General features: G+C 36.6%; 1 protein-coding gene across 2 annotated transcripts; it reads right to left on the minus strand.

The window, feature by feature from the left end:
• Positions 1-4007: 4007 nt before the first annotated feature.
• Positions 4008-25818, minus strand: LOC129257773 (CXXC-type zinc finger protein 1-like). 2 transcript variants are annotated; one of them, XM_064096448.1, is made up of 15 exons: positions 25640-25818; positions 22967-23220; positions 21212-21312; positions 20518-20825; positions 18830-18904; positions 18025-18099; positions 17500-17583; positions 16776-17024; positions 15391-15575; positions 14119-14326; positions 13063-13170; positions 12593-12642; positions 9617-9710; positions 7951-8103; positions 4008-6744 (listed from the first exon to the last, which is right to left on the minus strand). In XM_064096448.1, exons 1-15 carry the CDS (start codon positions 25670-25672, stop codon positions 6586-6588), a joined length of 2136 nt encoding a protein of 711 aa, XP_063952518.1. In that variant the 5' UTR covers positions 25673-25818; the 3' UTR covers positions 4008-6585. The 2 variants fall into 2 exon arrangements, with proteins under 2 accessions (XP_063952518.1, XP_054752146.1); XM_054896171.2 differs by having other exon boundaries at positions 16776-17030.

The raw sequence follows: 25818 nt of genomic DNA on the forward strand, positions 1-25818 counted from the left end.
TCTTTTAAAAAAAGTTGCGAGCGAGCGAAGCGAGCGAGCAAAAATTTTGACCTGTTTTATACAAAAATCCATTTTTGTGATAGATTTTGACATGATATCCAGAGAATGATATATTTCACTCTTCTCTCTTTAGATTCCTTTTTTGTGGTTTGTACGCCACTGTGGACAGGATTCTGTGCAGCAGTAGCGTGAAGAGTAAAAAAAAAAAAAGGAGGGGCACAGTATAGCACATGTGCTAAAAAGCTGCTTTATATAAGTCCCGAGCGAGCGAAGCGAGCGAGAAAAAATCACCTTTTCATGAGAATCTAAACTTTGAGCTATTTTTTTACATTATATTCAGTAAATAAAATCATATTCTACACTTTTCCTTTGCTTATATTTCCTCTTTTTTTTTTTTTTATTCTTGTTTGTAGAACTTTTTGGGGCCATGGCTCAACCCTTTCATACGCAGTGCTATGCAGTTGGGGTCCGGGGTGGAGCCCCCGGAACTTCTTGATATCAAAGCCATTTAAACCTCGCAGATTGCCGCTATTTTAATCAAATCGCGGGCATATACAGGATATAGCTTTTACACAACACATTTATTCAACCAAGTTACGTAATTAACCACATATTTTGAGGGGGTAAAACATAGCAATGTGGGAAAAATTTGTAAAAAGTTGCCAGCATGCAAAGCGAGCTGGAAAAAAAATGCCTATTGAAATTAAATTCTAATTATGTGATAGATTTTTCCATTATATTAAGCAAATAACCCATTTCATTGTTTCCATTAATTTCATTATACGTTGTCTCCTATTATTTCTTTTATTTCCTCTTGGGTGTCGAACCAAGACCCCCCCCCCTCCCCCGCGCCTGTATGTCAGTGATTGAACAGGGGGCGTTATAGTGCCATTTGAAGGTTATAAATGAAGAGCCCCTACTGCGTGGGGTCTGGGGCAAAGCCCCGGTAGCTTATTTGCATAAAATTTAGCGACCTTATAGCACAATGTTGTTTGCAGTCCATCTTTCTTCCCGCTCTTTAATTTAAATCATCGGCAGCCCGGTCGTGTTATTTCATTTTTCTTGTCCCTTTTCTTTGTTTTCCAATTTAGCTTTTGACTAATTACATTCTACTTTCGTTTCCCGCTATTATTTGCCATTTTGTCATCTTTTAATTTATTTCCCATCGTGCTATTGCATTACATAGGCCTATTTCGGAATGATTTGATCTTTCTCTAATGTTCTTCTTTCGTACATTTTCCCGCTCTCCTTCCTTTTCCATTAAAAAAAATGTTTTTTCTTCGTTTTCTTTTCACTTTTCCCTTTCCTTTTCCTCCTTTCCTTTTCCCCTTTCCTTCCCCTTTCCCTTTCCTTTTCCCTCCTTTTTTCTTTTTCCCGTTTTTCTTTTATTTTCCCGGTGAAATCCGCCAGGGGGGGCAACTTGCCCCCCTGCCCCCCCGCCTGTTACGCCACTGATCACTAGTCATATGCAAAGAAGAATGGAAAAATGGAAGAGGTATTATAGTTACCAAGATTAGGGGTGCCTTCTGGGAAATGAATTTAGGACAATCAAAGACCACAAAGTAAACTTCCCCATAAGTGAAAATAGCACATGAAACATTAGTTTGGATGGGTCTCGTGCCTAATGAAACTATACATTTATACATCTAGGTCTATATTAGTACAAAAAAGTGTTAATTTGTTTATATGACAAGAGAAAATACACTGATTCTTGTGTAATAATTAATTACTTTGACACAAACTAAATGAAAAAAAGTTCAATAATCTTATGAAACATTTAGAGCCAATGCAACATTCAAAACAAAAATTTGAATATCTTTGTGAATATACAGACTGTTTAAAGGAAAATATTAGGCCCACCAATTTAAAGTCCATTCATAAAATCCTCATTCATGTTGAATACAAACAATGTGCATACATTGTTGCTGTTCATAATAAATCAGAAATATATCAATACACCCGCAAAAGGTGCACATTTTGACCAAAAACATGCAACCTCTTAGCAATCCTTTTATGTATCATGTCTATCATGGGCCATCCACTGTGTAATTTACATACATCAGGACCCAGACAGTCACATTCTTACACATTGACACATTTATTTTATATCATGAATATCACAACATGCTTGATATATTCTTTATGAAAGAGTGGAATAGAGATAGTATGTAGTCATAAATAATAACAAAACATTTACAGTCACAATGAAATATGTCCAAAATAGCATATTTATTTAAAAATCACTGAAACCAGCAAAAAAATTCAAGGAAATACATTGGATAGTCTAAACACACAGATTTCGAAACATATTCTCACAAGAGAAAATTCACATCGGTTGGAACTTTGTCACTGGTATCAAACATTCAAACTTTTAACTATGCAAATATACCTCTCACTGATATTAAGATTGAAATATACAGGGTTTTAGAGTACCGAAGTATGACGTCAGTTGCCATGGTGTCATGGCGGGCTGGTTCTAAACAGAGTCGCAGCTGACGATCGTCTGTATACACATTTGTATGACTTTGGCTCATCTGAAAAATAGGTTGCAAGCGATCAAAGTCCGATAGCAGCCATTTTCTCCTATGAGAAACACACGCTTTCATTCGGCGGGTTCTTTTGGTTTAGAACCAGGCCGCCATGACACCATGGCAACTGACGTCATCGCTTCGGTACTCTGATTACGAGAGCTGGACGTTAAAACAGACTACAGGTATCTATGGGGACCATGGTAATTGGTTCGTCTTTGAAGAGGTATAAGACACAGGTTTTGCATAATCTAGTCTAAATAATGTATGACTTGGGCGGATGTTCAACGTATGGAAGGTCAAAGTTTACTGGTATTAACATTTTCCAAAGGTAGCTAAGATTGTTTAGTAAATACAGCATTAGAAATATTTCAGCAATTGTACATCATGGGAAGTCCGTCACCAGACAAAAAAGATGAAAATGACAAAGCAGCGCGCACAAGGGGTAAATCAATCATTTGGGTTCAAAACAAAATATATTTCAGAAGAACACAAGCAGGTGAAAATACTCTGTAGGTGATACATGGAAAAGTTTTCATTGTCTTCACAACATTTTATCTCATTTGACTGTGTCAAAACAACATTTTACTTTTATGCTTGCTGCCTGCAGGTCAAGTCTTACAATGTATCATTTATAAGCCGTCATCAAACTCACACATATATACGTACACACATGTAAAATGTAATATATGATTAAATGCTATACAATTTGTAGTGTCCTCAAAATCTTTCAAATGGTTTTGAACATCAAAACCGACATGGTCAACTTATAATTATTAACTTAGTTATAACTTGGCCTAAGAGGGCACACTGAAATCCAACTAACATAGTAAGATTACTGTAACATTCAATCTGCTATGCTGAACTGGCCCCTGTTGCATATAAGTTACTATTATGTTAACTTAGTTATCCAATGGTAACTACCATGGTAACGCTGATTACCAATCAATCAAAATCAAGGATTCCAGACCAAGTTACCATTAGATGGCAAAGCAACTTTTATGCAACAGGGCCCAGATGTAACAAGTGTTAACATCACATTAGATTCTAATTAATATATTGGAGGGTGAACTTTTGGTATTTTCAATTTAGCATTCTCACTATGCTAAACAAAAATCATATTAAAACTTTATATAAGTGAAATTAAATCATGGAAAAGTTAGGAAATACTGTGAAATATATCTTCGTTTTCTTATTGAAATCCGTTGATGTCTACAATGTCTACCGCAAATGGTTATTGCCATTTAATCCAAGATATTTCACTGCAGAGGGTACAAGCAACCTCTACAAGTTGGCAATTACAATTACAATATGGCAACAATAGTGCATAAATGATGGTCGATGTTTACCTGAGACATTGTTAACTGACTTTGGGGGAGGGGGAAATACAAAATACTATTGCTAATCAGACTTCTATAATTCAATACCATCGACTCAACTTTGGTGGCACTCAAGTTATTCAATACTTAAGACATGAAAGGATTGTAAAGCATTTTATTATCAGGAACACAAAAACATACAATTTCTGAATGATTACAAGTGTGGGGCATCAATTTATCAGATTACATTCCACACTAACTGTTCAGCATAGGGATGCAAAGCTTTTGAACATTAATCTCTTTCTGAATAGATGATCATGAACTGTACATCTGTATCTTGTTCGTACAATCGTCTTTATTTAACTAAACCATATAGGACATGTTCATCTGTTTCTAGAAAGGACCGAGTTGACTCGTCATCTCTCATATATACACCATGTTCTCTTACATTGAGTTCTTATGTACATCAAATTTTTATATACACTTAATTGGTATGTACCGGGCATGCTGATTTCTGACATGGATGTACACTGAGACTAAGCTCTTATGTACAATAAGTATTTTTGTACACAGAGTTCTTAACACCAAGTTTCTATGTACACTTAGTTGGTGTGTATGTTGATTTCTTATGTACACCGAGTTCTTATGTACACCAAGTTCTTATGTACACCAAGTTCTTATGTACACTGAGACTGAGCTCTTATGTACACTGAGTATTAATGTACATATGTACACTTATTTCTTATGTACATTGAGTTCTTATGTACACTGGAATATTTTGTACATTATAATTTATGAAGCAATTTCTCTAGGCCCAACTACATTCAGGTCAGCGATTGACAATTTTAATGGTTGATCATTTAAAGAAGTCAATTCATCTTAATTGTCAACATACGATCAATCACAAACCAATGTTTTGGGGCCTACGTCAACTTTGCACTCGATGTATTATCCATTAATTGAACAGACTAAATACATGTAATATGGTAAACTCTTCTATAAACTGGAATTTATTTCAAGCTATTCATCAGATTGTCCAAGTATATTGATAAAATCAATTTGTTGATGGGATAACAAAAATAATGGTCCCCTCTAACCTGGGAGCCATTTCATGAAGCTAATAGCAATTTCCACTATGAATTGCTAGCTATGAGCTACTGAAATCCTTACATCTGATTGGCTCAGAACAAATTGGTCAGTGCAAATCAGTGAAACCACTGACTTTTTGCTTCATGAAACACTCCCTTCTTCAGCACATTGTCTTTCTGTATCTTTACCAGGGCTCTGTTGCATAATAGTTACTATTCTGGTAACTTTGCCACCCAATTGTAACTACCATGGTAACGATGATCAACAGCCAATCAAAATCAAGGATTCCATGCAGGTTACCATTGCATGGCGAAGTTCCCATAATAGTAACTTTTATGCAACAGGGACTAGGTGGGCGTTTCCTAAAGCTATATGTAAGTTTATACAAGCAGCTTTAAGATCGACTGGTGATTATTTCTTGTGGTAAGTGATACACACCAGATTTCCATTGGTATTGATTTAGTTCCTAAGAAATGGTCACCAGTCCTTTGTAAAGTCGCTTGTAACCTACAAACAGATTTATGAAACACCCACCTGCAGCATCAATTTTCTGAAGGGACAAACACGTGTCATACACTGAAATCTTTTTACCATTGGAAACTGTAACAGAATTTGTCAGATCATCCTTGCGTTGGAAGAGTTACAGCATACAGTATTTCATCAGTATATTTTATCTGACAAAGTCTACTTTGTCAAAGTCTACTTTGTCCCTAACTGGGATGAGGTCAGCTGCGTTGCTTATGATAAGCATTGGTATACGCGGCGCGTTAAGGAAGCGATTCAGATCCGTTTGCACCCGAGCAATATCAATAGGGACAGCGGCATTGAGATCCCTGATGCATGGTTACCGGCCATCCGACGGCATACTGCATCCACCGTTCAGAGCGCACGGCGCCCGCACCAGCAGGTGCCTGACACCAGCGCAGATGCTGATTGGCCGGCCGCATCGGCCAATCACAGCGCACGGTGCACGCTCCAGCGGGCACCAAGCACCAGCGCGGACCCTGATTGGCCAGCGGCTTCGGCCAATCACAGCGCGGCTCACGCCCGAGTGGAGCCAGACAATAGCTCCCGACGCTATATAACCCGTGCGCAGCAGCGTCTTTGCTCATTGCCTGACGAAGTCTAGCAGCTTGCAGACGAAACGTCGCTTTCGCACTACGTTTGCTACATCGTGAGACAACTGGTTAATTTCTTCTACTCAATCCTTCACCACGATGAACCTCTTCCACATCAAAGTCTACTTGATCTGAAAGCTACCGTAGAAACTGTGTTACTCAGCCAGTAAAACTAAAGGAGAGTTGTCAGATCCGAGAACTTGCCAGACAAAACTGTTGATGAGATATTCATCCTTACATATTTATTGAATCTGAATGTCGTAAGGACCCCATAGCATGCTCTGTTTACAAGGTGAGAGTCAGAACCACTACACCACGGCTCGTCCACAATAGGATTGGCTGAAGAATTTCATACTGGTAGACCGAGTTTGCTGTCCCCAAAGATGTCTCTGTTTCAGGTTTTTCCAATGCTTTTCACAAAGTCTTGGGTCAGCAAATATTAATCCACTGCCCGTGAAAGCTGCTTCCCAAGTGGCTTTTAAGAGATTCATCAGCTCAAATTATTTTTAGTTTTTCGTCTCCAGGTATTTCCTACTTGACGGAGGCATCTGTCTGTGGATGTGAAGAGACCTGTCTCATAAGACTGTGATCGATAGTTTGATGAAGCATCAAGCCAAGCACTCCAGCACGGTTCGTCATCGCTGTCTTCACGTTTCTCTCTTGTTCAAGCAGGTCATCAAGTCTCAACCACTGTAAAAAAAAATATATATAAAAAAAAGAAACATTTACATAATTTCCCCCATGACATGCTCACACAGGCACACTAATTGATTAATTCAGACATTATCCTCACCTTCAACTTTTTTACTGAAAATTAGGGAGGATTTTTTTTTTGTATAGTTGACTTAGCACTTCAAATCCAAGTGTGTTGTAGAATTATGAAGAAAAATAAGAAAATTATATCTACAGACAAGTGATTCTTTTCTCAAAATTAAGAATGGTTTGCAGTTCTCAACTATCTGTCATACAAAATGAATACACAAGACATGCCAACTCATAGAGAGCATGAATTACTCTCTTCAGCAGAAATCTTGTTGTTTCATAATGTCAATGAAGCAAATGAACATTTGAGACCTTAACCCTGATCACATCCATTCAGTTGCCCCGATGGGCGAAGCTCAGGAATTTTGATGATGGCACAAAAGTTGTATTATTGTTCTCGATAAAGATTTCTGACAGTTGGTTATTTACATTGTTGCTGGGCTAGCTCCATGAGTATGCATGGACATTGTGTGTACTCAATGGCCTGATATTAAAAAAATAAATCATATCAGAGGTTAAGACCATGGGCTATGCAGATTCTGTGTATAATCACACTTAATTCAAGCATGAATTTAAGCCCATTGCATGCAAAAAGTGCAATTATTATTGGACATTTCTAGGTACATTTCCTTAATCATTCAGTTATGAAAACCAGGGGCCTGTCTCATAAAGAGTTACAACTGTTGTAGCTATGCAATTATGGCAACTACCATGGTAACCTTGATTTTGATTGGCTGCTGAGCCCTGTTACCATGGTATTTGCCATAATGGCAAAGTTACAACAGTTGTAACTCTTTATGAAATGGGTCCCTGATCTGCACAGTCTATGGCTGAACCCCCCCTCCCCCCATGGTTTAAACCTCTTTTGTGAATTTGGGCAAATAAGTCTACACTATTATAATGACACACAACTGATCTAAAATCTTTCAAAATACAATTGCAAGGCAAAAAAGGAGAATGTAAAAGGGATTGGATTTGGTGAGGGGGGAAAAAGTAAAGGGAGACGAAGGAGCAACAGACAAAGACAAAGAATGGAGAAGATGAGATGGAAGGGGAGGAGAAGGAAGAGAAAAAGGAAGGATAAGGAGAGAGGATGAGGAAAGAAGGAGGGAAAGGGAAGGAGGATGAACTTACCCATCTCACTCTTTCCAGATCAATCTCTGCTCGTCTGAGCTTTTCCCAGTTATGATGCTTAGTACACTTTCGCTTGGGCAAATGGCAGAATTCACCCGTTTCCTTGAATACATTTGCTACTAATGGGCAGCCACACACTTCCTTTTCACTGACCTATCGAAATAAACATATAAAAAAAAGCAGATTCATTCCACAAATTCCACATAAAGAGGATCCACAACACACTGTACATCGAGTGATCCTGTCTGCCAAGAAGGTGAATGTCAAATGAAGAAACATTGGCCTGAATTCACAAGGAGGTTTTGAAAACCATCGGTTGAATCCTTAGTTTATGCAGATTGCCTATATAAAATACGCCTATTTAGGCCCCCATTCCACAGAGGGGAGACCTTTGAAGGACCTTTGAAAGACCAAAAATTGGCAAGGTCTTACAGCAGTCTCCAAGATCACTGAAAATTTTCATCTCTGTGGAATGGCTCAGAAAGAGCCCTCAAAGAACTCTGAAAGACTGCTTGATACTTCTTGGACTACTGGACTTAGACTAGTCCTATAGATATCTTTCAATGGTCTTTCAGATATGTTTTTATGCAACAAGTGTTTCATCAGAATTCTTTCCATGGACTTTTCCTTGTCTTTCAATGATCTTTCAAGGATCTTTCAATGAACTCTCATGAGTCTTACAGTGATCTCCGCAAAAAATCTTGGGAGACTGTCGAAAGATCATGGAAAGATTAATAAGAACTTTGAAAGTTCATCGATAGACAGCTGAAAGACCATCAAAAGACCATTTTCTTGAAAGATCACTGAAAGATTGTTTTGAACCATTTCAAAAAGTTTTGGGAATCACAAGGACCACTGAAAAATTCATCAGGAATCGTGAAAGACCTCAGAGATCTTTGAAAGTTCGTGGAAAGACCCTTGAAAGATCAAGCATGTTTCATGGTCTTACAGCAGTCTTTCAGGGGTCTTGCTCTCTGTAATAATAAAAAAATGTTCAATGATGATGCACTCTTTCATCACAGTGCGCTAAATTGACAACCATTGCCATGGTTGAGCACGCTATGTTATTCATTAGTCCATCATTTTACAGAGGGGAGTCATTAATTCAAAACAGTATAAACAATGGGTTCAATCAATGGTTTTCAAAACCACTTTTGTGAATCCAGGACATCATATTCTCATTACATTAACAATGCCAAACAAAAAAGATTGCACCATATTGATCCATATCAGCAATCAGAGTCCAGTTTCATAAAGACTTGTTATAACAACATATTTACAATTTCTACAACAACATTACTATCAGCCAATCAGATTGAATGATTTCAGTAGCTTATAACTGTTATTGCAAATTTGTTATTATACCAAGTTTTATGAAATGGGCCCCTGACCTATTTTTTTTCTTCTAAGATATACTCTTTGGCATGCATACAGCAATGTGATATGAATGGTAACAAAGCCTTTCTTCTTAGTTTGGATGGTTTGTGAATTTGAAAGAACAATAGAAGGGGGAATGGATCAGGAAGACACTTGTTTTCATATTTTTTAAGCAGAATGAAGTACCTTGCTGCTATTTGGACTGCCAAGTTAAGTTTAAACAAATTTTTTTGAAGCAATATTTTCATCTTAGGAGAAAAATTGATTAGATTTGATAGATTTTTTTTACCTTTGGTTCTTTTGTGTGTTCAGGACATAACACTTTCAGCCTTTTACAGTAGGTTCCTTGCTGTGCATTGTAGTAATCACAGAACATTGATTCCCTGTTAAATTAAACAATGTCACAATAATATTAATGGATAAAACATAGTAGTAATCTTACACTTAAAATATATATGCTTAAACCCTTATGTTCAAAAGCCTTATGCTTATTGAACTATTCTTAATTGTATACTTGGGTTTTAGAAAAGTTCTTTGCCTAAAGAACCTAACATTTAAATAAAATAACCTTATGCTTTGCTTAAGTTACATTTAACCCTATCTAGGCCAAGGGGAGGGCTCGGAGGATTTGCGCAATATTTTCGCCGCGCAATTTTTTTTTACCACGCCGCTCGCTGACTTTTTACTTTCAAGTCATTTGAAACATTTGTAAGTGCATGTCAGACCAAAAATTGCTCAAAAACGTGATTTTGTGTACAAAGTCAATCCAAATTGTGTTTTCAACCTAAAATCATAAATGTATGACTATTTTTAGTTTTCCTGGTCTAAATGTATTTATTTTATGCCTTTTATGATATCAGAAGAGTCCCCAACAAATTTCATTGAAAAAACAATGAAAAACAAAAGGTCCAAAAACATAGAAATACATAAGAAATTGCAAAAAGACAATATAATACATGAGAAAATGATTTGATATCGCAATTTTGTTCATGTACACTTGCTACGAACACCACAAAGAGTTTCTATACCAAAAATTATAATATTTGGAGCTTTATTCAGAGAGTTAGAGGAAAAAGTATGATTTCACATACTAATTACGCATAAATTAGCATAATCACTTAAAGGAGAAATATATTGATTATGAATATGGCCTTATTATATATCAGTGGAGAGGTAATGATGTGAGGATTACCATTAGGTCATTAAAAAATAACGAAAATAATACATAAGGTGGAAATCGCCAATTAAAAAGCGCTAAAATGCCTCTCCGAAATATGCCTCGCATCGGTCTCTGAATTGACTCGAATTTGATGACGTCACTGTCTGTACGAGAGGCGTGATTGGCTCTCCCACGTCAAGCTCCACTTGCATGCAAAACCTGTTGCGAGGGTACGTTTTCTCCACACTGACACTGAATACTTCGATCATGAAATGAAAGAAAACCCAGAAGTTTATCTAGATTTGGATTTTCAAATTGATGATTATGCAGATGAAGAGAATGATGATAAAGTTTCTAACTCTAGAAAAACAAAGTGACGTGGATGGTGGTAAATTAAGGGAATTACGGCGGTGATGATGAGTAGGACAATTCAACTTGCAAGCCGATTCGCTACCAACGCATGCAGCTGCTAGCTGCACCGCGGGTCAAATCCATGAAAATGAATTCCATGCAGCATGACCACATCCAGACAGAGTCTCTTTCCTCTATCAACAACATAATGAGAAGGAAAATAATAAAATAACTGTACTTACAAATAAGTGAATATATCCGAACCTAAAATAAGATATAAAGGATCATCCACCTAGCCGCATGCGATTGTAAACAAACAATCAAAAGCACATGGCCAGCTTGCTCCACTGAACTGAAAATACGTATTTTCAGTTCAGTGGCTTGCTCGCCCATAGAGTTGGATAAAGCGTAGCTTTATCCAACTCTATGTGCTCGCCTTGCTGATTGTTTACAATCGAATGCGAGCTAGGCGGATGATCTTTTATATCTAATTTTAATTCACCTCATTTTCTTTGCTTCAAAAAGGTTTTATCGTAATTCAAAAAATATAGTACCAGGTGTTACTTAATTTTTATGTAGAATACTAATTATCCGAGTTTCGTAATTTAGTCAAAATCATGAGATAGAAATTTTATCTAACAGAACGAGTGACAATCTCCCAGCCACGTGAAATTCATCGTCGGTGCATATCGTCTGCTGTTATTCCTTGAGTTGATTTACCTTCAGCCTAGGTTCGGATATATTCACTTGTTTGTAAGTACAGTTATATCATTATTTTCATTCTCATTATGTTGTTGATAGAAGAAAGAGACTCTGTCTGGATGTGGTCATGCTGCATGGAATTCATTTTCATGGATTTGACCCGCGGAGCAGCTATCAGCTGCATGTGTTGGTAGCGAATCGGCATGCAAGTTGAATTATCCGACTCATAATCACCGGCGTAATTCCCCTAATGTATACCTCTATCCACGTCACTTTGTTTTTCTAGAGCTAGAAACTTCATCATCATTCTCTTCATCTTCATAATCATCAATTTGAAAATCCAAATCTAGATAAACTTCTGGGTTTTCTTTCATTTCATGATCGAAGTATTCAGTGTCAGTGTGGAGAAAACGTACCCTCGCAACAGGTTTTGCATGCAAGTGGAGCTTCACGTTGGAGAGCCAATCACGCCTCTCGTACAGAAAGTGACGTCATAAAAAATCCTCAATTTCGCGGACGTAATTCTGCGTGTTTGAAGCATTCAGAGAGAGAACTTTAATCTATCAATTAACTGAGTTCCATCGGTCTCCATGATAAATGATTTACACCATCGTGTTCTCCTTATTTTCTCCTTTAATTTGATATATGATTCTCCATTTTTACGATTTTCAATATAGTTCTACTTTAATAGCTATTCGCATGAAATAAATAACTATATAATTTTGTAGATTATGTCCCAGACAACCAGCGTGCAAATTTTTGGCGCGATCGTGATCTCAAGGGGGGGCCTGGGAGGCCCCCCCCCCCCCCCCCCCGGCCATTTGAACTCCCAAAATACCCCGGCCTAGATAGGGTTAAGATTTCTAGCACACTTTGCTACAAAATGATTTTTGCTTTGTATCCATATCACAGAAGACCTTATGCTTAAATCTTACTCGGCCATGCTTTTATAGTGTTCTATGCCACTTTAAGACCTTGGTTGCGATCTCTGACCTTTATCAATGACCCCAAATTATAAGTTTTGTTTTTGTCAAAGAAATATTTATTACTTACCCAACTATTCTTGTTTGATAAGCAGATCCATAAGATGTCTGGCTTTCATACTGTAAAGGGAATGCAATAAGGATCAAAGTCATTAGAAAGGAAAAACCTACCATACGATATTACACAATTCAACATTAAATTATAAGAATTGTGACTTTATGTAATACATTTACGTTTGTATAACTAGCTAAAAGATCATAAGTTTTAATTACCTTAATTTTTTTTATACAGAAAATAAAAATCACAACAATTGTGTACATAAGGAAAGTCTATACAGTTACCACCAACATTTATAATGCACTAATAAAGTGAAGCACATTTAAAGAAAATGTCAAAATCATTTATCTAATAATTTATTTTTCTCTTACTTCAATAATACAACTCTTTTTCTTCTGGTAAACAAAGTTAATATAAACCCAGAACACCTACTCACTTGGTGAGTTGGTGCCATGTTGGGGTTACCTGAGTGAATAACTTACCTTTCTAAAGCACTTGCTCATATGCATAAGAGCCTTAGTGGGGTTGATGGAATGCCCACAGGTGACACAGTTCACACTAGCCTCTGCTTCTTCCTCATTGTCTGTACTCTGTAAGGATAATGAAAACAGGTAAGTTCATCAAAATTCCCGTGATATGATGGACTTACAATGATGAGTGGCACCAGGGCCAAATTACTATCACAGAGTCTGTTGCATAAACATTTGCAATCAAATGTAACCTGATTTTAAACCAACCAAAATTTCCTATTAGATATTTGAGCTTGATTCTTTGTTGTTTTCAAATGTAATTCCCCTGCAATAGGCCCACAGTAACTTTGCCATACATGGTGACTTTAATACAGTATCCTACACAAGTACACCAATCATAAAAACATTAACTTTTCACTGCAGCTCTACATCAGGTGTTCTTGAAATAAAACAGTAATTAAAGATTGGACACAACAAGATATCTCATTTATTATGAACATGGGGCATCCTATGCACTTACAGAGGACTTTATATTACCCCAGCTTTTGCCAGGCAGCCTTTTAGGCTCGTATGCTAAAAAGAGGTTTCAATTGCATCATGGTATAAAACCATGGTTTATACAGATTTCTTGTATTATTGTGCTTTCCTTTTAGTGCCCTTTGCCAAAAACATGCTTTTAATCTGAATTTTCTTAGTGTATGGGATGAAATAAGCGTTATTATTTACATAAATTTGCATAGACCACTACCATGGTACAATTGAAATTCTCTTGAGAGTACAGGCCTTAGAGTGCGAAAGTATTTCAAGGAATAAATCCGACCAGCCAAGTCATCAACAAACATATAACTAATATATTTGGTCATATGATGCTATTTGAACCAATCACTATACAGGATTTATTCAATGTAGGATATAGAATGGCATGGTTCTAGGGAGTATTTTATGAAACAGAAATCACTATTGTTATAGGTTACTGAAATCCTTTTATCTCATTGGTTGATAGTAAAATTATTCATTGAAAATTGCGGATGAAACTCTTCATGAAACGCTCCCCTGATATTCGCTTACATCTTGTTCTATCTTGATGGGCACACTCTTGGCCTTGACGATGATCAGCTGGAGTTTCTTGATTTTCTCATCCAGCTCGGCAATCTTGTGCTTGACATTCATCATCTCGTTCCTCATCTGTTCCAGGCTCTTCTTGTTGTTCTCCTCAGCAACGCAGGGGCTCTGCTGCCACTGCTGGATCCGCGGAGGAAGGAGCTCAAAGATGCGACTGGAAGGGACGGAAAGATTGAAAAGAATCATGAAAGAAGTGGAATTGAACGAGGTCAGCTCTTGAGTAGTTCCAGTCACGATACATTTAACTGCTTCCAATCCTGACACTGTTTGATATTCTGGGGAAGGAGCTCAAACATGAAACTGGAATGAAGGATATATACAAAAAAAAGAAGAATATGCCAAATGTAGTATTTAATGAGAAAAAGGTGTTATTTAATAATTCTAGAGGGTGTTTCACAAAGAGTTTAATTAAGTGTGACTTGGGGTACTACTTAAACGCCAATGCACATATATGTAACGCACAATCTTCTCGATTGGTACGCAGTTGCGCATGTCCTCGTAGCATGATTTGACCAATGAGGCAAAGCTTTCTAAATAACTGGGAGTTTAAGATCAATTTTAACTAAAGAAAATCAATTTAAACTTGTTAATGCAATAAGAAGATCGTCGATCTAATGTAAATTTGCAATGAAATTCATGGGTTTCAATTGATTTGGGGTACTAAAATTGTCTCGCCATTAATTGCAAGTTTCTTGCAACACCCCCACAAGACTGCAAGGTCCCCCCCCCCCTCGTGGGGGCGTGGTGGTCTAGTAGTTAAGACTGTCGTCTTTCAATCTCAAGGACATGGATTCGATTCCAAGCCATGGCGTGTTTCTCTTCAGGAAGAAATTTACCAACATTGCGCTGCATTCAACCCGGGTGGGTGTTTCATAAAGCTGTTCGTAAGTTAAGAGCGACTTTAAGAACGACTGGTGAACCTTTCTTCCGTGCTAAATAATCACCAATGAACATTTAACAGTGAATATCATTTACCACAAGAAAGGATCACCAGTCGTTCTTAAAGTCGCTCTTAACTTACGAACAGCTTTATGAAACACCCACCAGGTGAGGTAAATGGGTACTGGCAGGAATGAATTCCTCAAAAAGCTGTGCACACCGGAATAGGTAGACTAGCTTAGCCGGGGTAATATAGGAGCGCCTTGAGCACCTGGCAAGGTGGATACGTGCGCTATACAAATCCTATATTACTTATTTACTTATTTATTTGGTACTTACTTTGTAGCCAATTTGAGTCCACACTCCTCGCTACAGTATTTACTGAATGCTCTGGCAGGTTGAACACATCCTGGTCCGCAGCACTGCTTCAGATCCTTCAAGTTTTTAGTACCTCTTTGAGTCTGCTTCACTGCTCCACCGGCTGTCCTCTTTCTCAGCTCACGTTGGACTTTCTTCACCTTGACCTGACAGAAAAAAAAAAACCACAATTATTACCATTTACAAGCACGTTAATGGAATAACTCATATAATTTTAATAGCTCCAAGAGGCTTTCACACCTCTAATCACATTAAGGACCTTCCCGAGTCTCAATCACAGCCATTTCATATAATTTCTCACAGTGCCGGTGTGAAAACATTTTGAGCTGGGTGTTTATACGCAAAAAGGTAATGGCCTTGAAGAATGAGACTTAAAAGTGAACTTGGGGAGCATTTCATGAAACAAATTCAAAGCAACTATTGTTATAAGCTACTGATATCCTTGCATCTGATTGGCTCAGAGTGCATTTGTTAGTGAAAATTACTGATAAGATGCTTCATGAAACCATCTCTTAAAGATGGAAACAAGGAACTGTCAGATTGCTCCTTCACCGAGTTATTTCTAAACAGCTTTCCATGTACATATCTATGCCCTTTGCCCTTTGACATTGTTCCATGGATCAAAATCTCTCAAGGCCAGCATTCAGAAGTCATGAATTCTTAACACAGAATTCTTATTGCATTAAAGGAGAATGAAACCCTTGAAACCAGCTGAATCCATATCAAAGAGAAAAATCAAAGAAACATATTGTTGAAAGTTTGAGGAAGATTGAATGAATAATAAGAAAGTTATGAGCATTTGAATATTGATATCACTAATGCCATGTAGATCTTCCCATTGGCAATGCGACCAAGATCTGTGATGTCACACACGTACAACTCCCTCATTACTTTAGTACTTATTTCACTTATATTCTCACTTTTATAGAGTCTATCACAAGGTGAGGTGTTCTCTTTATATGAGAGGACAAGTACAGAGGTTTCACAACATTATATCATTGATGAATCGTTTGTCATATGATTAGAATGAGCAAAAAGAGATGTTTTGGGGTATATTTTCAGTGTCCAAAAGGGGAGAGTTGTTCATCTGTGACATCATAGATCTTGGTCGCATTGCCAATGGGAGGATCTCCATAGCATTAGTGATCTCGACATTCAAATGCTCATAACTCTTCTATTGCTAGTCCTATTTTACTCAAACTTTTGTTGATCTTATTCTTTGATTTTTCTGCTTTCACAAAAGCTAACTTGCTCCAAGAGTTTCATTCTCCTTTAAATGCGGCATCTATTGCATCAACAATATGATAGTTGGCAGTGAACTCAAAGCATACAGAATCTAGCAATACCTTCTTTTTCAGTTTCTTCTTCTTTCTCTCTTCCTCCTTCTGCTTCTTCTTTTGTGCCTTCTTCTGTTCTTTTTCCTTCTTCAACTTCTTTTTCTTCAATTTCTTTTCCTGGATCGCTTCCTTTCTCTTTTCTTTCATCTTTCTTTCCAGTTCCTCCTCTTCTGGCGTTGGTATCATTGGATCAGGGTCAAACTCGGGTCGCATTGCGTAGTCATGGTGATTCAACAATTGCACAGAATTGGAACGATTCTGAAACTTAATGGCAAAGAAAAATCAGTTATCACACTAATTTTATAAATCTTAGGGAAGATATTCAATATGACATAGTTTTCAAAACAATATTTCTCAAAAACACATCATCCAAATTAAGAAATTTCTACCATTACTTCGTCCTATCTTAATGACCTAATTGTTCCTACCAGACTGAATGGCATGGACTGCGCTAAGGCAACAATACCACTCTGTTGGCAAGACCAAGAACTGCTACCTCCTCAGGGGACCGATCGTTCGCTGCTGCCGCACAATGCCTCTGGAACCAGCTCCCCGGCTGCATCCACGAATCTTTAAGCGGTCATTAATAACATTTCTTTTTAATAGTTAATTTACTTGTCATTATGTATGTATTTTTCTGTCATAATTGCTCTTTTGGAAAATGCTGTGATACAGTCATTGTGAAGAGCGCTCTATAAAAACTAATATTGTATTGTACAGATATTATGATTACCATGATTTCTATATCTGTATCCTGGCTTGTCGCTGAATCATATTTCTTGCTCTTCCTTGTCTGCTGTGGTCTCAAAAAACTTTTCTGTATACAAGACAGAAAAAAAGAAAGCAAACATTCAAAACACAATCTAATGAGACAAGGTCATTTGTGAGTTGTGGGTTGTGAGTGACCACAAAGAAAAATAGCTGGAATTGCAAAAGCTCCTGTGCTTTTGTACAAAGCATACAAAAAGCTGAATATAAGCTGGAAAAAAAAAAATGAAATAAGCTAAAAAGTTGAACTCTCACATCCTAGTGTGCTTCAAATTGTGCACCAGAGAAACAAGAAATTCTAGTTTCTCTTCCTAAAATCAATCATTTTTCAGAGGTTTTTCCTGACAATCATGGAGACTTGTCATCTTTGCTGTGTACAACGACTGTTCAAAGAACCTTTGGACAAAAAAAAAACATACGAAGCAATGGATAAGAACCTGAGGGCATAAGGTAGTCTGGTAGCATAACTATATAACATCTTTGAACTTACACTGGCTCTGTGTATACACTGCTTTAAGCGACACTTCTGTCTAATCTTATTTGGTCCTCCAAATTTTTTCATGTCCTGTTGAAAAAAGGGAAAACAACCCTTGATTAATTTCACAGAATATGATAAACATTTCTTGTTTGGGTAACAGAGACAATATTTCACAGAAACAGGGAGAAAGAGGGAAAGAGAGGAAGGGGGGGGGGGGGGGGAGTGGGGAGAGAAAAAAAGAAAAGAAGAAGTGTTTGTGTATGTGCATGCCCAAGTTACAGAGTCACTGTCCCAAAGTCTAACACTCTTCTCCATCGATCTTCGTACTTACAAAGGACAGCTAAGGAAGCTGTGGAACTCATTTCCTGCCAACACATTCCCTTTAGCTCCAAACACAGACAGATTTGAAAATTGTGTTAATTCATATTCAATTAGCTTGATGTAAAAACTTTCTATTTGTTTCTGATTTGGCAATTATAGGTCACTTTTCATCCTTATATGATGGCAATATCAGGCCCAAAGAAAAATCTAAAAAAGAAAATACATAATAAAAAGTGTGTACAAAAGGGGAATGGAAGAAGTTATTTCATAAAAACGGAATACAAAGAAAGAAACATATGCCTGTAAAAAACTTAACCAATGATACATGTAAGTAAATAATGAATTTAAATAAAAACAAATACATGAAGAAAAAAATTAATGAAAAGAAATTAATACTTTTCTATCAATATTTAAAAAAAATTGATAAATGAGTGAATTGCTTGCAAATTTACATTATTATAAACAAAGTAAAATAGAAAGAATAAAAAAATCTTACCAAGCAAAAGTCACATTTTCCACAATCTTCAATCCTCTTGCAAGCTTCACATTCACCACATCTCCTATTGGCTCTCTGAATAGAAAAATTATAATTTGAAAAATGAGGATGAAATCAAAACAATAAATCACACAAGAGTTAGTAGAACATTGGATAACTACCCTATGTTCACTGGGATCAAAATAAAATAGGAAAGAACAAAAAAATTGTATAAAGGACCAAAAATAGTCTAGATACTTGACAAGGCATTTATCTGGTGGTTTTCTGGGAAGCACATACAAAAAGTTGATTATTTCCTGGAATAGTCTAGGTATTTGGCAGGACATTTATATATATATGCCACTTTTCATTAAGGTGTAGTTAAAGGGAAGGAATTCTTATCATTATCATCATCATAATAATCGTAACTATTAAAAACATCATCATCGTCATCATCGTCATCATCATAATTATTATAATTATCATCGTCATCACCATCATCATCATCATCATCATCATAATTATAATTAATATCATTGTCATCATTATAATCATTATTAATATTATTATCATCACTACTATCATCACAATCATCACCATTACAATTATACTTATCACAAGGCTCCACATTAACTTTTTTTGGTGGTGGCCCGTTCGGGCCACCAAAATCTTCAAATAATTTTTTTTTGTGGCCCGATATTAAAGTTTGGTGGCCCGAAAAATATAAAGAAAAACATTAAAAATGAATAAATGGGTATAAATGGTTTAACCACTGTAAAAAAATGAAAGAAAATAATAAAACAGCAAAAAAAAGTGTGAGAAAATTCCTTCCCTAAATTTGCCAAAATGTTGGAAAAATTCACATTTCATATTAATGAAATGCCTTCCCAAAGTATTTACTTTCTCAAGAGTTGTTTAAGAAATAATTTATAAACAAGAAAGAAAGTAACTGTCTGTTTATTTTTGGCTAGAAAAGACCGGAAAAGACACAGCTTCGAAAGAAACCAAGTAACAACATACATACAAATGCACATGTGGGACTGTGATGTACTCACCTATGTGTTTTTATGTGTATTATTTTCATTTGGAAATCGGTCTTTTTGAGTCAAAAGAGAGGTAATGATTCCTCTTTTTAATGCTTGCAAATAATCAGGATACACCAGATTTTAGCAAAAAGGTCTGTAGATGGGCATTTCATTGGTGTAAAATGTGACTTTGACTTGGATTTTCACAGTTCTGTGGAAGATTTCTTAGCAGCAACATTTCGTATTGCAGCTCCCTGAGTCTGAATAGGCTGCTATACGCTAACGCACAGCTGCTTCAAGCATGCAAAGCTCACGCCAGCTGGCTGGATAAAAGCTACTAAATGCTATAGCGGTAGGCCAACTTTGTGTGTGTGTGTTTGTGTGTAGATCAACAAAAAGGGCGCATGACGAACTGGCTTGCAATTTGAATTATAGAAAGTTGATAAATGCGTGCAAAATGGGGAGAAAAATTGCGCTATTCTGAAAATTATTGGTTGCCCGATTCGGGCCACCAAAACTTAAGATTTTTTAATTAATGGTTGCCCGAGGTGGTTTTCTGGTGGCCCCGGGCCACCGCTAATGTCGAGCCTTGCTTATCATTATCATCATTAACATCATTATCATCATTTATTATCATCATCAGCATATTCATCAAGACATCAATGTTATCATTACCATACTTACCAGTTGTGGCCTAGTGAGTTTTTGACCAGAAGAAGCGGGTGAATAGTCCCCGGATGCATCAGCCTCAGAGGCACCTGTTCCAACGCCACTCGCTGCACTACTCTTCTCCTTCATCTTCATCATCTTCAGCTTCTTACGTCTCTTCTTCTTTTCTCTCTCCTTCTTCAACTTCATCTTCATCTTTTTCTCTTTCAGGAGCTGTTTCTTCTTCTTCTTGATCTTCTTCCCGCTTGGCTTGTTGTCCAATTTGGGCCGTTCTTTCTTCTCCTTCCTTTCCTTGTAGATAACCGACAGACCTGGAGTTTTCTCTGGAAACCATAACAACAAAGGGTTTGAAGTTTTTTTGAAGAATACATTTTGAACCAAATGAATGTTAGTACGTATCATACCTTGCTTACTTTAGAACAATCAAACCTATAAGAGATGTGTTCCTTCGGCCAAGCATATAACAATTTATTTTTGGCAAAATAGTATCATTGGAGAAGATGCATGATTTCTTATCTAAAATTTGATATTCTTGTGACTACACTTGTGTTTACACTGACTCCTACCCTGGTATCCCCTCCGATCCACAATAGATTCAAGGCTGCTGATTAACGTATTTCTTTTTTTCTTTACAAAAATGTTGGATAAACAAAACAATAACATCATGTGGCCGTCCAGAGGATTTAAAACAAAACAAGTGCTTACACACCTCTACACGGTGGACAGGCATACTTGAGGATGTACTTAGCAGCAGGTTCCTCCACACCGACGCATCTTCCGTGATACCATTCTTCACAATGATCACATGCTCTAGAAAGAAATATAGGGAAAAAAGTCTCATGATCCAAGAAATAGATTACAACGTTACAATATAACTATTTTATTACTGTATTCTGAAGTTCAGTTGAACTTGGGAAATTTCTGTAAATTATATGCTGAAATCATGGGAAGTGAAAATTGTTAATTGTTAATTGTTACATTGTACGGTTTTTTATTTTATTTCCCCATGCATCGACCCTAACTAGGCCGGAGGGTGTTTCATAAAGCTGTCTGTAACTTACGAGTGACTTTACAAACGACTGGTGATTTGGATCAACATCAACACCAATGAAAATCTGGTATGTATCATTTACCACAAGGATCACCATTTGTTTGTAAAGTTGCTCGTATCTTATGAACAGCTAAATTTAACACCCATCTGGGTTATTTTGGTACACTATACAGCCAGGTGGGGGGGGGGGGGTATGTTGGCTGTTAACTGCACAATCAGCACGAACATTGGCGTGCATGTTGCTCACTGCATATAATCTACATTTTCTACATGTACAGAATAGTAATTTCTTTTAGAAAAATTGTGTGATGTCAATGATTAGGCCAATTGATGCACGGAAATCAAACTGCAATTAATCCAAGGGATATAGGGCCGAATGTACATGATAATTTTCAGTCTGGCACTCTTGGTGGCCTCCTTGGCACATCTACTATGAAAATATTATGATATACAAATTGGTTTCCTGTATAGCTTATTTCATAAATTTTTCATATACATTTCTTTGCTTTTTATTCGTTCATAAAATGGAATAAGTATGCAACACTATTCAATAATAAACATAAATAAATAAATTTTATGCAGTATACTGGATGATATATTTACACTGGATTTGTACATAATTTTTTGTTTTTTGTTGTTGCAATTTTGAGTCTGACTCTGACATGCACTTACATAATGTTACATACTTTTTTATTGTATCAGATACATTCTGCCATTATTATTATTGATTCTTATCAGTGCATCTTCTTGGAAAAGATAACACAAAATAGTTTATAACAAGACTTCATTCCAAAGTAATAGAGAATCTGCTTTATTTAATTTTTATAAAAGAAACATTTCATTCTCAGATTATCTTTTTCTTCTCAGAGTTTTAATCCTTTTTATCATTTTCACTGTAGTATTGAAATAATCTGTTCTCAATGAATGAGTTATCAAGTGACACCCCATTAAAGTGTAGTGTTTACAAGTTAACCTAGTGTAAAGTGCACTATAGAATACCAACCACCATAATCAAAGGTCAAGTCCACCCCAACAAAACTTTGACTCTCAAGTGAAACAAGGTTTGATTCCTCCCAAAACATATTAAATTGCCATTAATTGAAGATACTTCGGAATCCTTAATATAAAAAAATTTAAAATATTCTGTATTTCATATATATAAATAAAATACAAAAGAAATATTGAGTGTGTGACATCATCCATTTTCTTTCATTTGCCTATCACAGTGTTTTGCATATAACTGTAAAAAAATTGTGAAATTAGGTGAGATTTTAAAATGCCATAAATTTCTTTATACTACATCCAAATTTGAAGTCATTTTCACCAATACTATTATTTTTCTCTATTATTTCAAATCCAATTTGGTTGCATGGACTTGCCCTTTAATTAGTTGCAATGATTTTAAATTCTTACATCATGAACTGTGAGCAATCAAAACTCCTGCAAAGACAGTATAGAATAGGTTCCCCGTTCTCATCCAGGAAGGGCCCTCCTGGTCCACTCTCAATGGGCTTTTTGTCCGTCTTGACCACCTTCTCTTTCACTGTGTCCTTGTCCTTTTCCGTCTTCTCGATCATACTGACGAGGGTCGCGACCTTCGCCTGTCTTTCTGGTAGGATCGTGAAGCCCATTGAGGAAGATGAAAGCTCTGTCGAGTCTTCATTATCCTAATTTATTAGAAAAAGAAAAATGGTCACTTATTTCCTGGTAAAACTGAGACAGAGTAGATTTACTGTTCCATTAAAGGGGAAGTTCACCCTGACAAAAACTTTGTGGGAAGAAGAGCAGAAGAAATAATACAAAATATTGTTGATGATTTGAGGAAAATCCATTAAAGATTAAGAAAGTTATTAGAATTTCAAGTTTTTGCTTTGTGATGACATAAGCGAGCAGCTGCCCAATATGTTTATTATAAGTTGCATAAATTTTATTGTTAATGGTTCTTGATGACTTATTCTATATTTTCTTTTTAGGAGCGGGTGTGAAATAACTTGTGTATTGATATATTGAAGGTATAATAAAAATCATTAATTCATTTTAGATTTTCTGAGAAAAATTATATTTCATTTATTTCTTACCATACAATATAGAGGAACGCTCCTCGCATATGATGTCACAAATCAAAAAATAAAAATGCTAATAACTTCATTCTTTGATGGGTTTCCTTCCACAGTGGCAAATTGTATAGAACCGATAGCGGTGCGTTCAACGCTAGCGGGCGTGTACATTTTGCTTATTACATGACGTCATCCAGCCACTGCCGAGAGCCAATTTATGAGTGAAAATATAGTACGCATGCGCAGTGCAAGCCTTCCATTGCCCCACACAGTATTCCACCAAAACAAGTGTGCAATTCTCTATCACCTCGTACCAAAATCGACCTAGAATTTCACTTTCCTATATTTTATATGAATTATGAAAGGTATTCTCGGAGGATCTATTTTCTCACCAATACACCACAGGTAAGCGAATTTCGATTACTTCTTGCTTTTCCGTCAAAATCTTACGAATTAGCGTCGATATGGCATCGTGTTCATAGGAGTTTGTAGAGTCTATCGCAACGTGTACAAAGTCAATTGATTTCTGGGTTTCGGAGCGTCGCGTGAATATGCATGAAATTGCTGAGTCTCGATTATTTTTTATCGATACTGGAGCAATCCGATCACGAACCAAGACCATTTCCCGGGTAGACAATGTGACCGGATATCATTATCGCTATCGATACTTTCGCACGCAGTCCGAAGGAATTATTTTGGCGACCACGTAGTCATGACGTGATCTGCGCGATTGGCCAATCAGCAGTCTCCGATTCGCTGAGCCGAGACGGTCTATCTGTTGTACACAGTCTATGGACAATATGCCACTGTGCCTTCAAACCTTCGCCAATATTTCTTATATTTTTCCTGGGTTTTTTTTACAATAAACTTTTTGCCCGAGTGAACTTCTCTTTTACATGCAGAATTACTGAAGAAAACAAAGGAAAAGAGTGACCTTAAATTAGTCATTAGCAAATATTTACTCTCATAACTCTCAATTTTAAAGGACAAGTCCACCCCAATAAATATTTGATTCTATTAAAAGAAGAAAAATCGAACCAGCATAACACTGAAGTTTTCATCAAAATCGATGTAAAATAAGAAAGTTATGACATTTCAAAGTTTCACTTAATTTAAAAAAACAGTTGTATGCACATCCTGGTCGGTATGCAAATGAGCAGAGTGATGACGTCACCCACTCACTATTTCTTTTGTACTTTATATGAAATATAAAAAATTATACTTTTCTCCTCATTGTCAGTGAAACAGAACTTTATTTCTCCCTGAACATGTGGAATTACCATTATTTTCAGTTTATGATCAAGTCAAATTGGTCCTTATTGGTAAATCTGTAAAAATTAAAATAATGTATAATTCAAACAATAAAAAACAAAAGAAACAGTGAGCAAGGGACATCGACTCTCTCATTTGCATGTCACCGAGTTGTGCATATCAGTTATCACTGTCTGTTTTGTGAAAAATAAGGGAAACTTTAAAATGTCATAACTTTCTTATTTTTAATCAGATTTTAAAGAAATTTTCAATGTTATGCTTGTTTGATTTTAATCTAGGCCTATTGATTCAAATCAATAATTTTCTGGGGTGGTCTTGTCCTTTAAACAGTCATTTGTAAAAATTAACAAGCGAAATTATTCTTTAAATTAAAAAAGGCAATATAGAGAACAAAAGAGCAGATGATTACAAATACAAGAGTAAAAGACAAAAAAGAAGGCTTCAAAATTATAAAGTGTCTGGACACCCGACCCCCCCCCCCATCCTACTACAACAAGTTCAAAACATGAAAAGCACAACAAATTTGCTATAGACCAATAGTGTACATCTACCCGGTGATTTAATTCCTGTACAATTTGAACTAGTTTTTCACAGAATTGTGATAAACACATTTGGATCTGCGTGCATAAGAATTGCATGCGCCGGCATTGTAGTTGCACTTGCAGACAGCCAAGGCCCAAAGTCAGAGATGTGTCAGCGAAAATAAGGCAAATTGTAACACTAGCTGCAATTCTTATACACTCTATGATCTACTCACGCTCGTTTCTTCCATTGTAACTGAATCTTCCATATTTCTTGGGTTGTGCGGCGCCAAACAAATCAAGTCGCTAGCTGGAAATTGTGGTACGGGAGTCGGGTCGAATGTCGATCCGGATCGAGAATTAGAGACAGCCTCGACCTCGGCCTCGCGAGCGAGCAGTTCGACCTACGGCAACT

The sequence above is a fragment of the Lytechinus pictus genome, chromosome 3, assembly GCF_037042905.1.
Source record: "Lytechinus pictus isolate F3 Inbred chromosome 3, Lp3.0, whole genome shotgun sequence".
Lineage (NCBI taxonomy): Eukaryota > Metazoa > Echinodermata > Echinoidea > Temnopleuroida > Toxopneustidae > Lytechinus > Lytechinus pictus.

Excerpts from the sequence above, each read along its gene's own strand:
- LOC129257773 (XM_054896171.2), bottom strand. The coding sequence starts at position 25,672 with ATGGAAGATTCAGTTACAATGGAAGAAACGAGC. Across the intron at positions 9,711-12,592 it reads TATCAAACAAGAATAGTTGG|GGAATCAATGTTCTGTGATT; the intron begins GTAAGTAATAAA and ends TTAATTTAACAG. Across the intron at positions 6,745-7,950 it reads ATCTGGAAAGAGTGAGATGG|TGGTTGAGACTTGATGACCT; the intron begins GTAAGTTCATCC and ends TTTTTTTTACAG.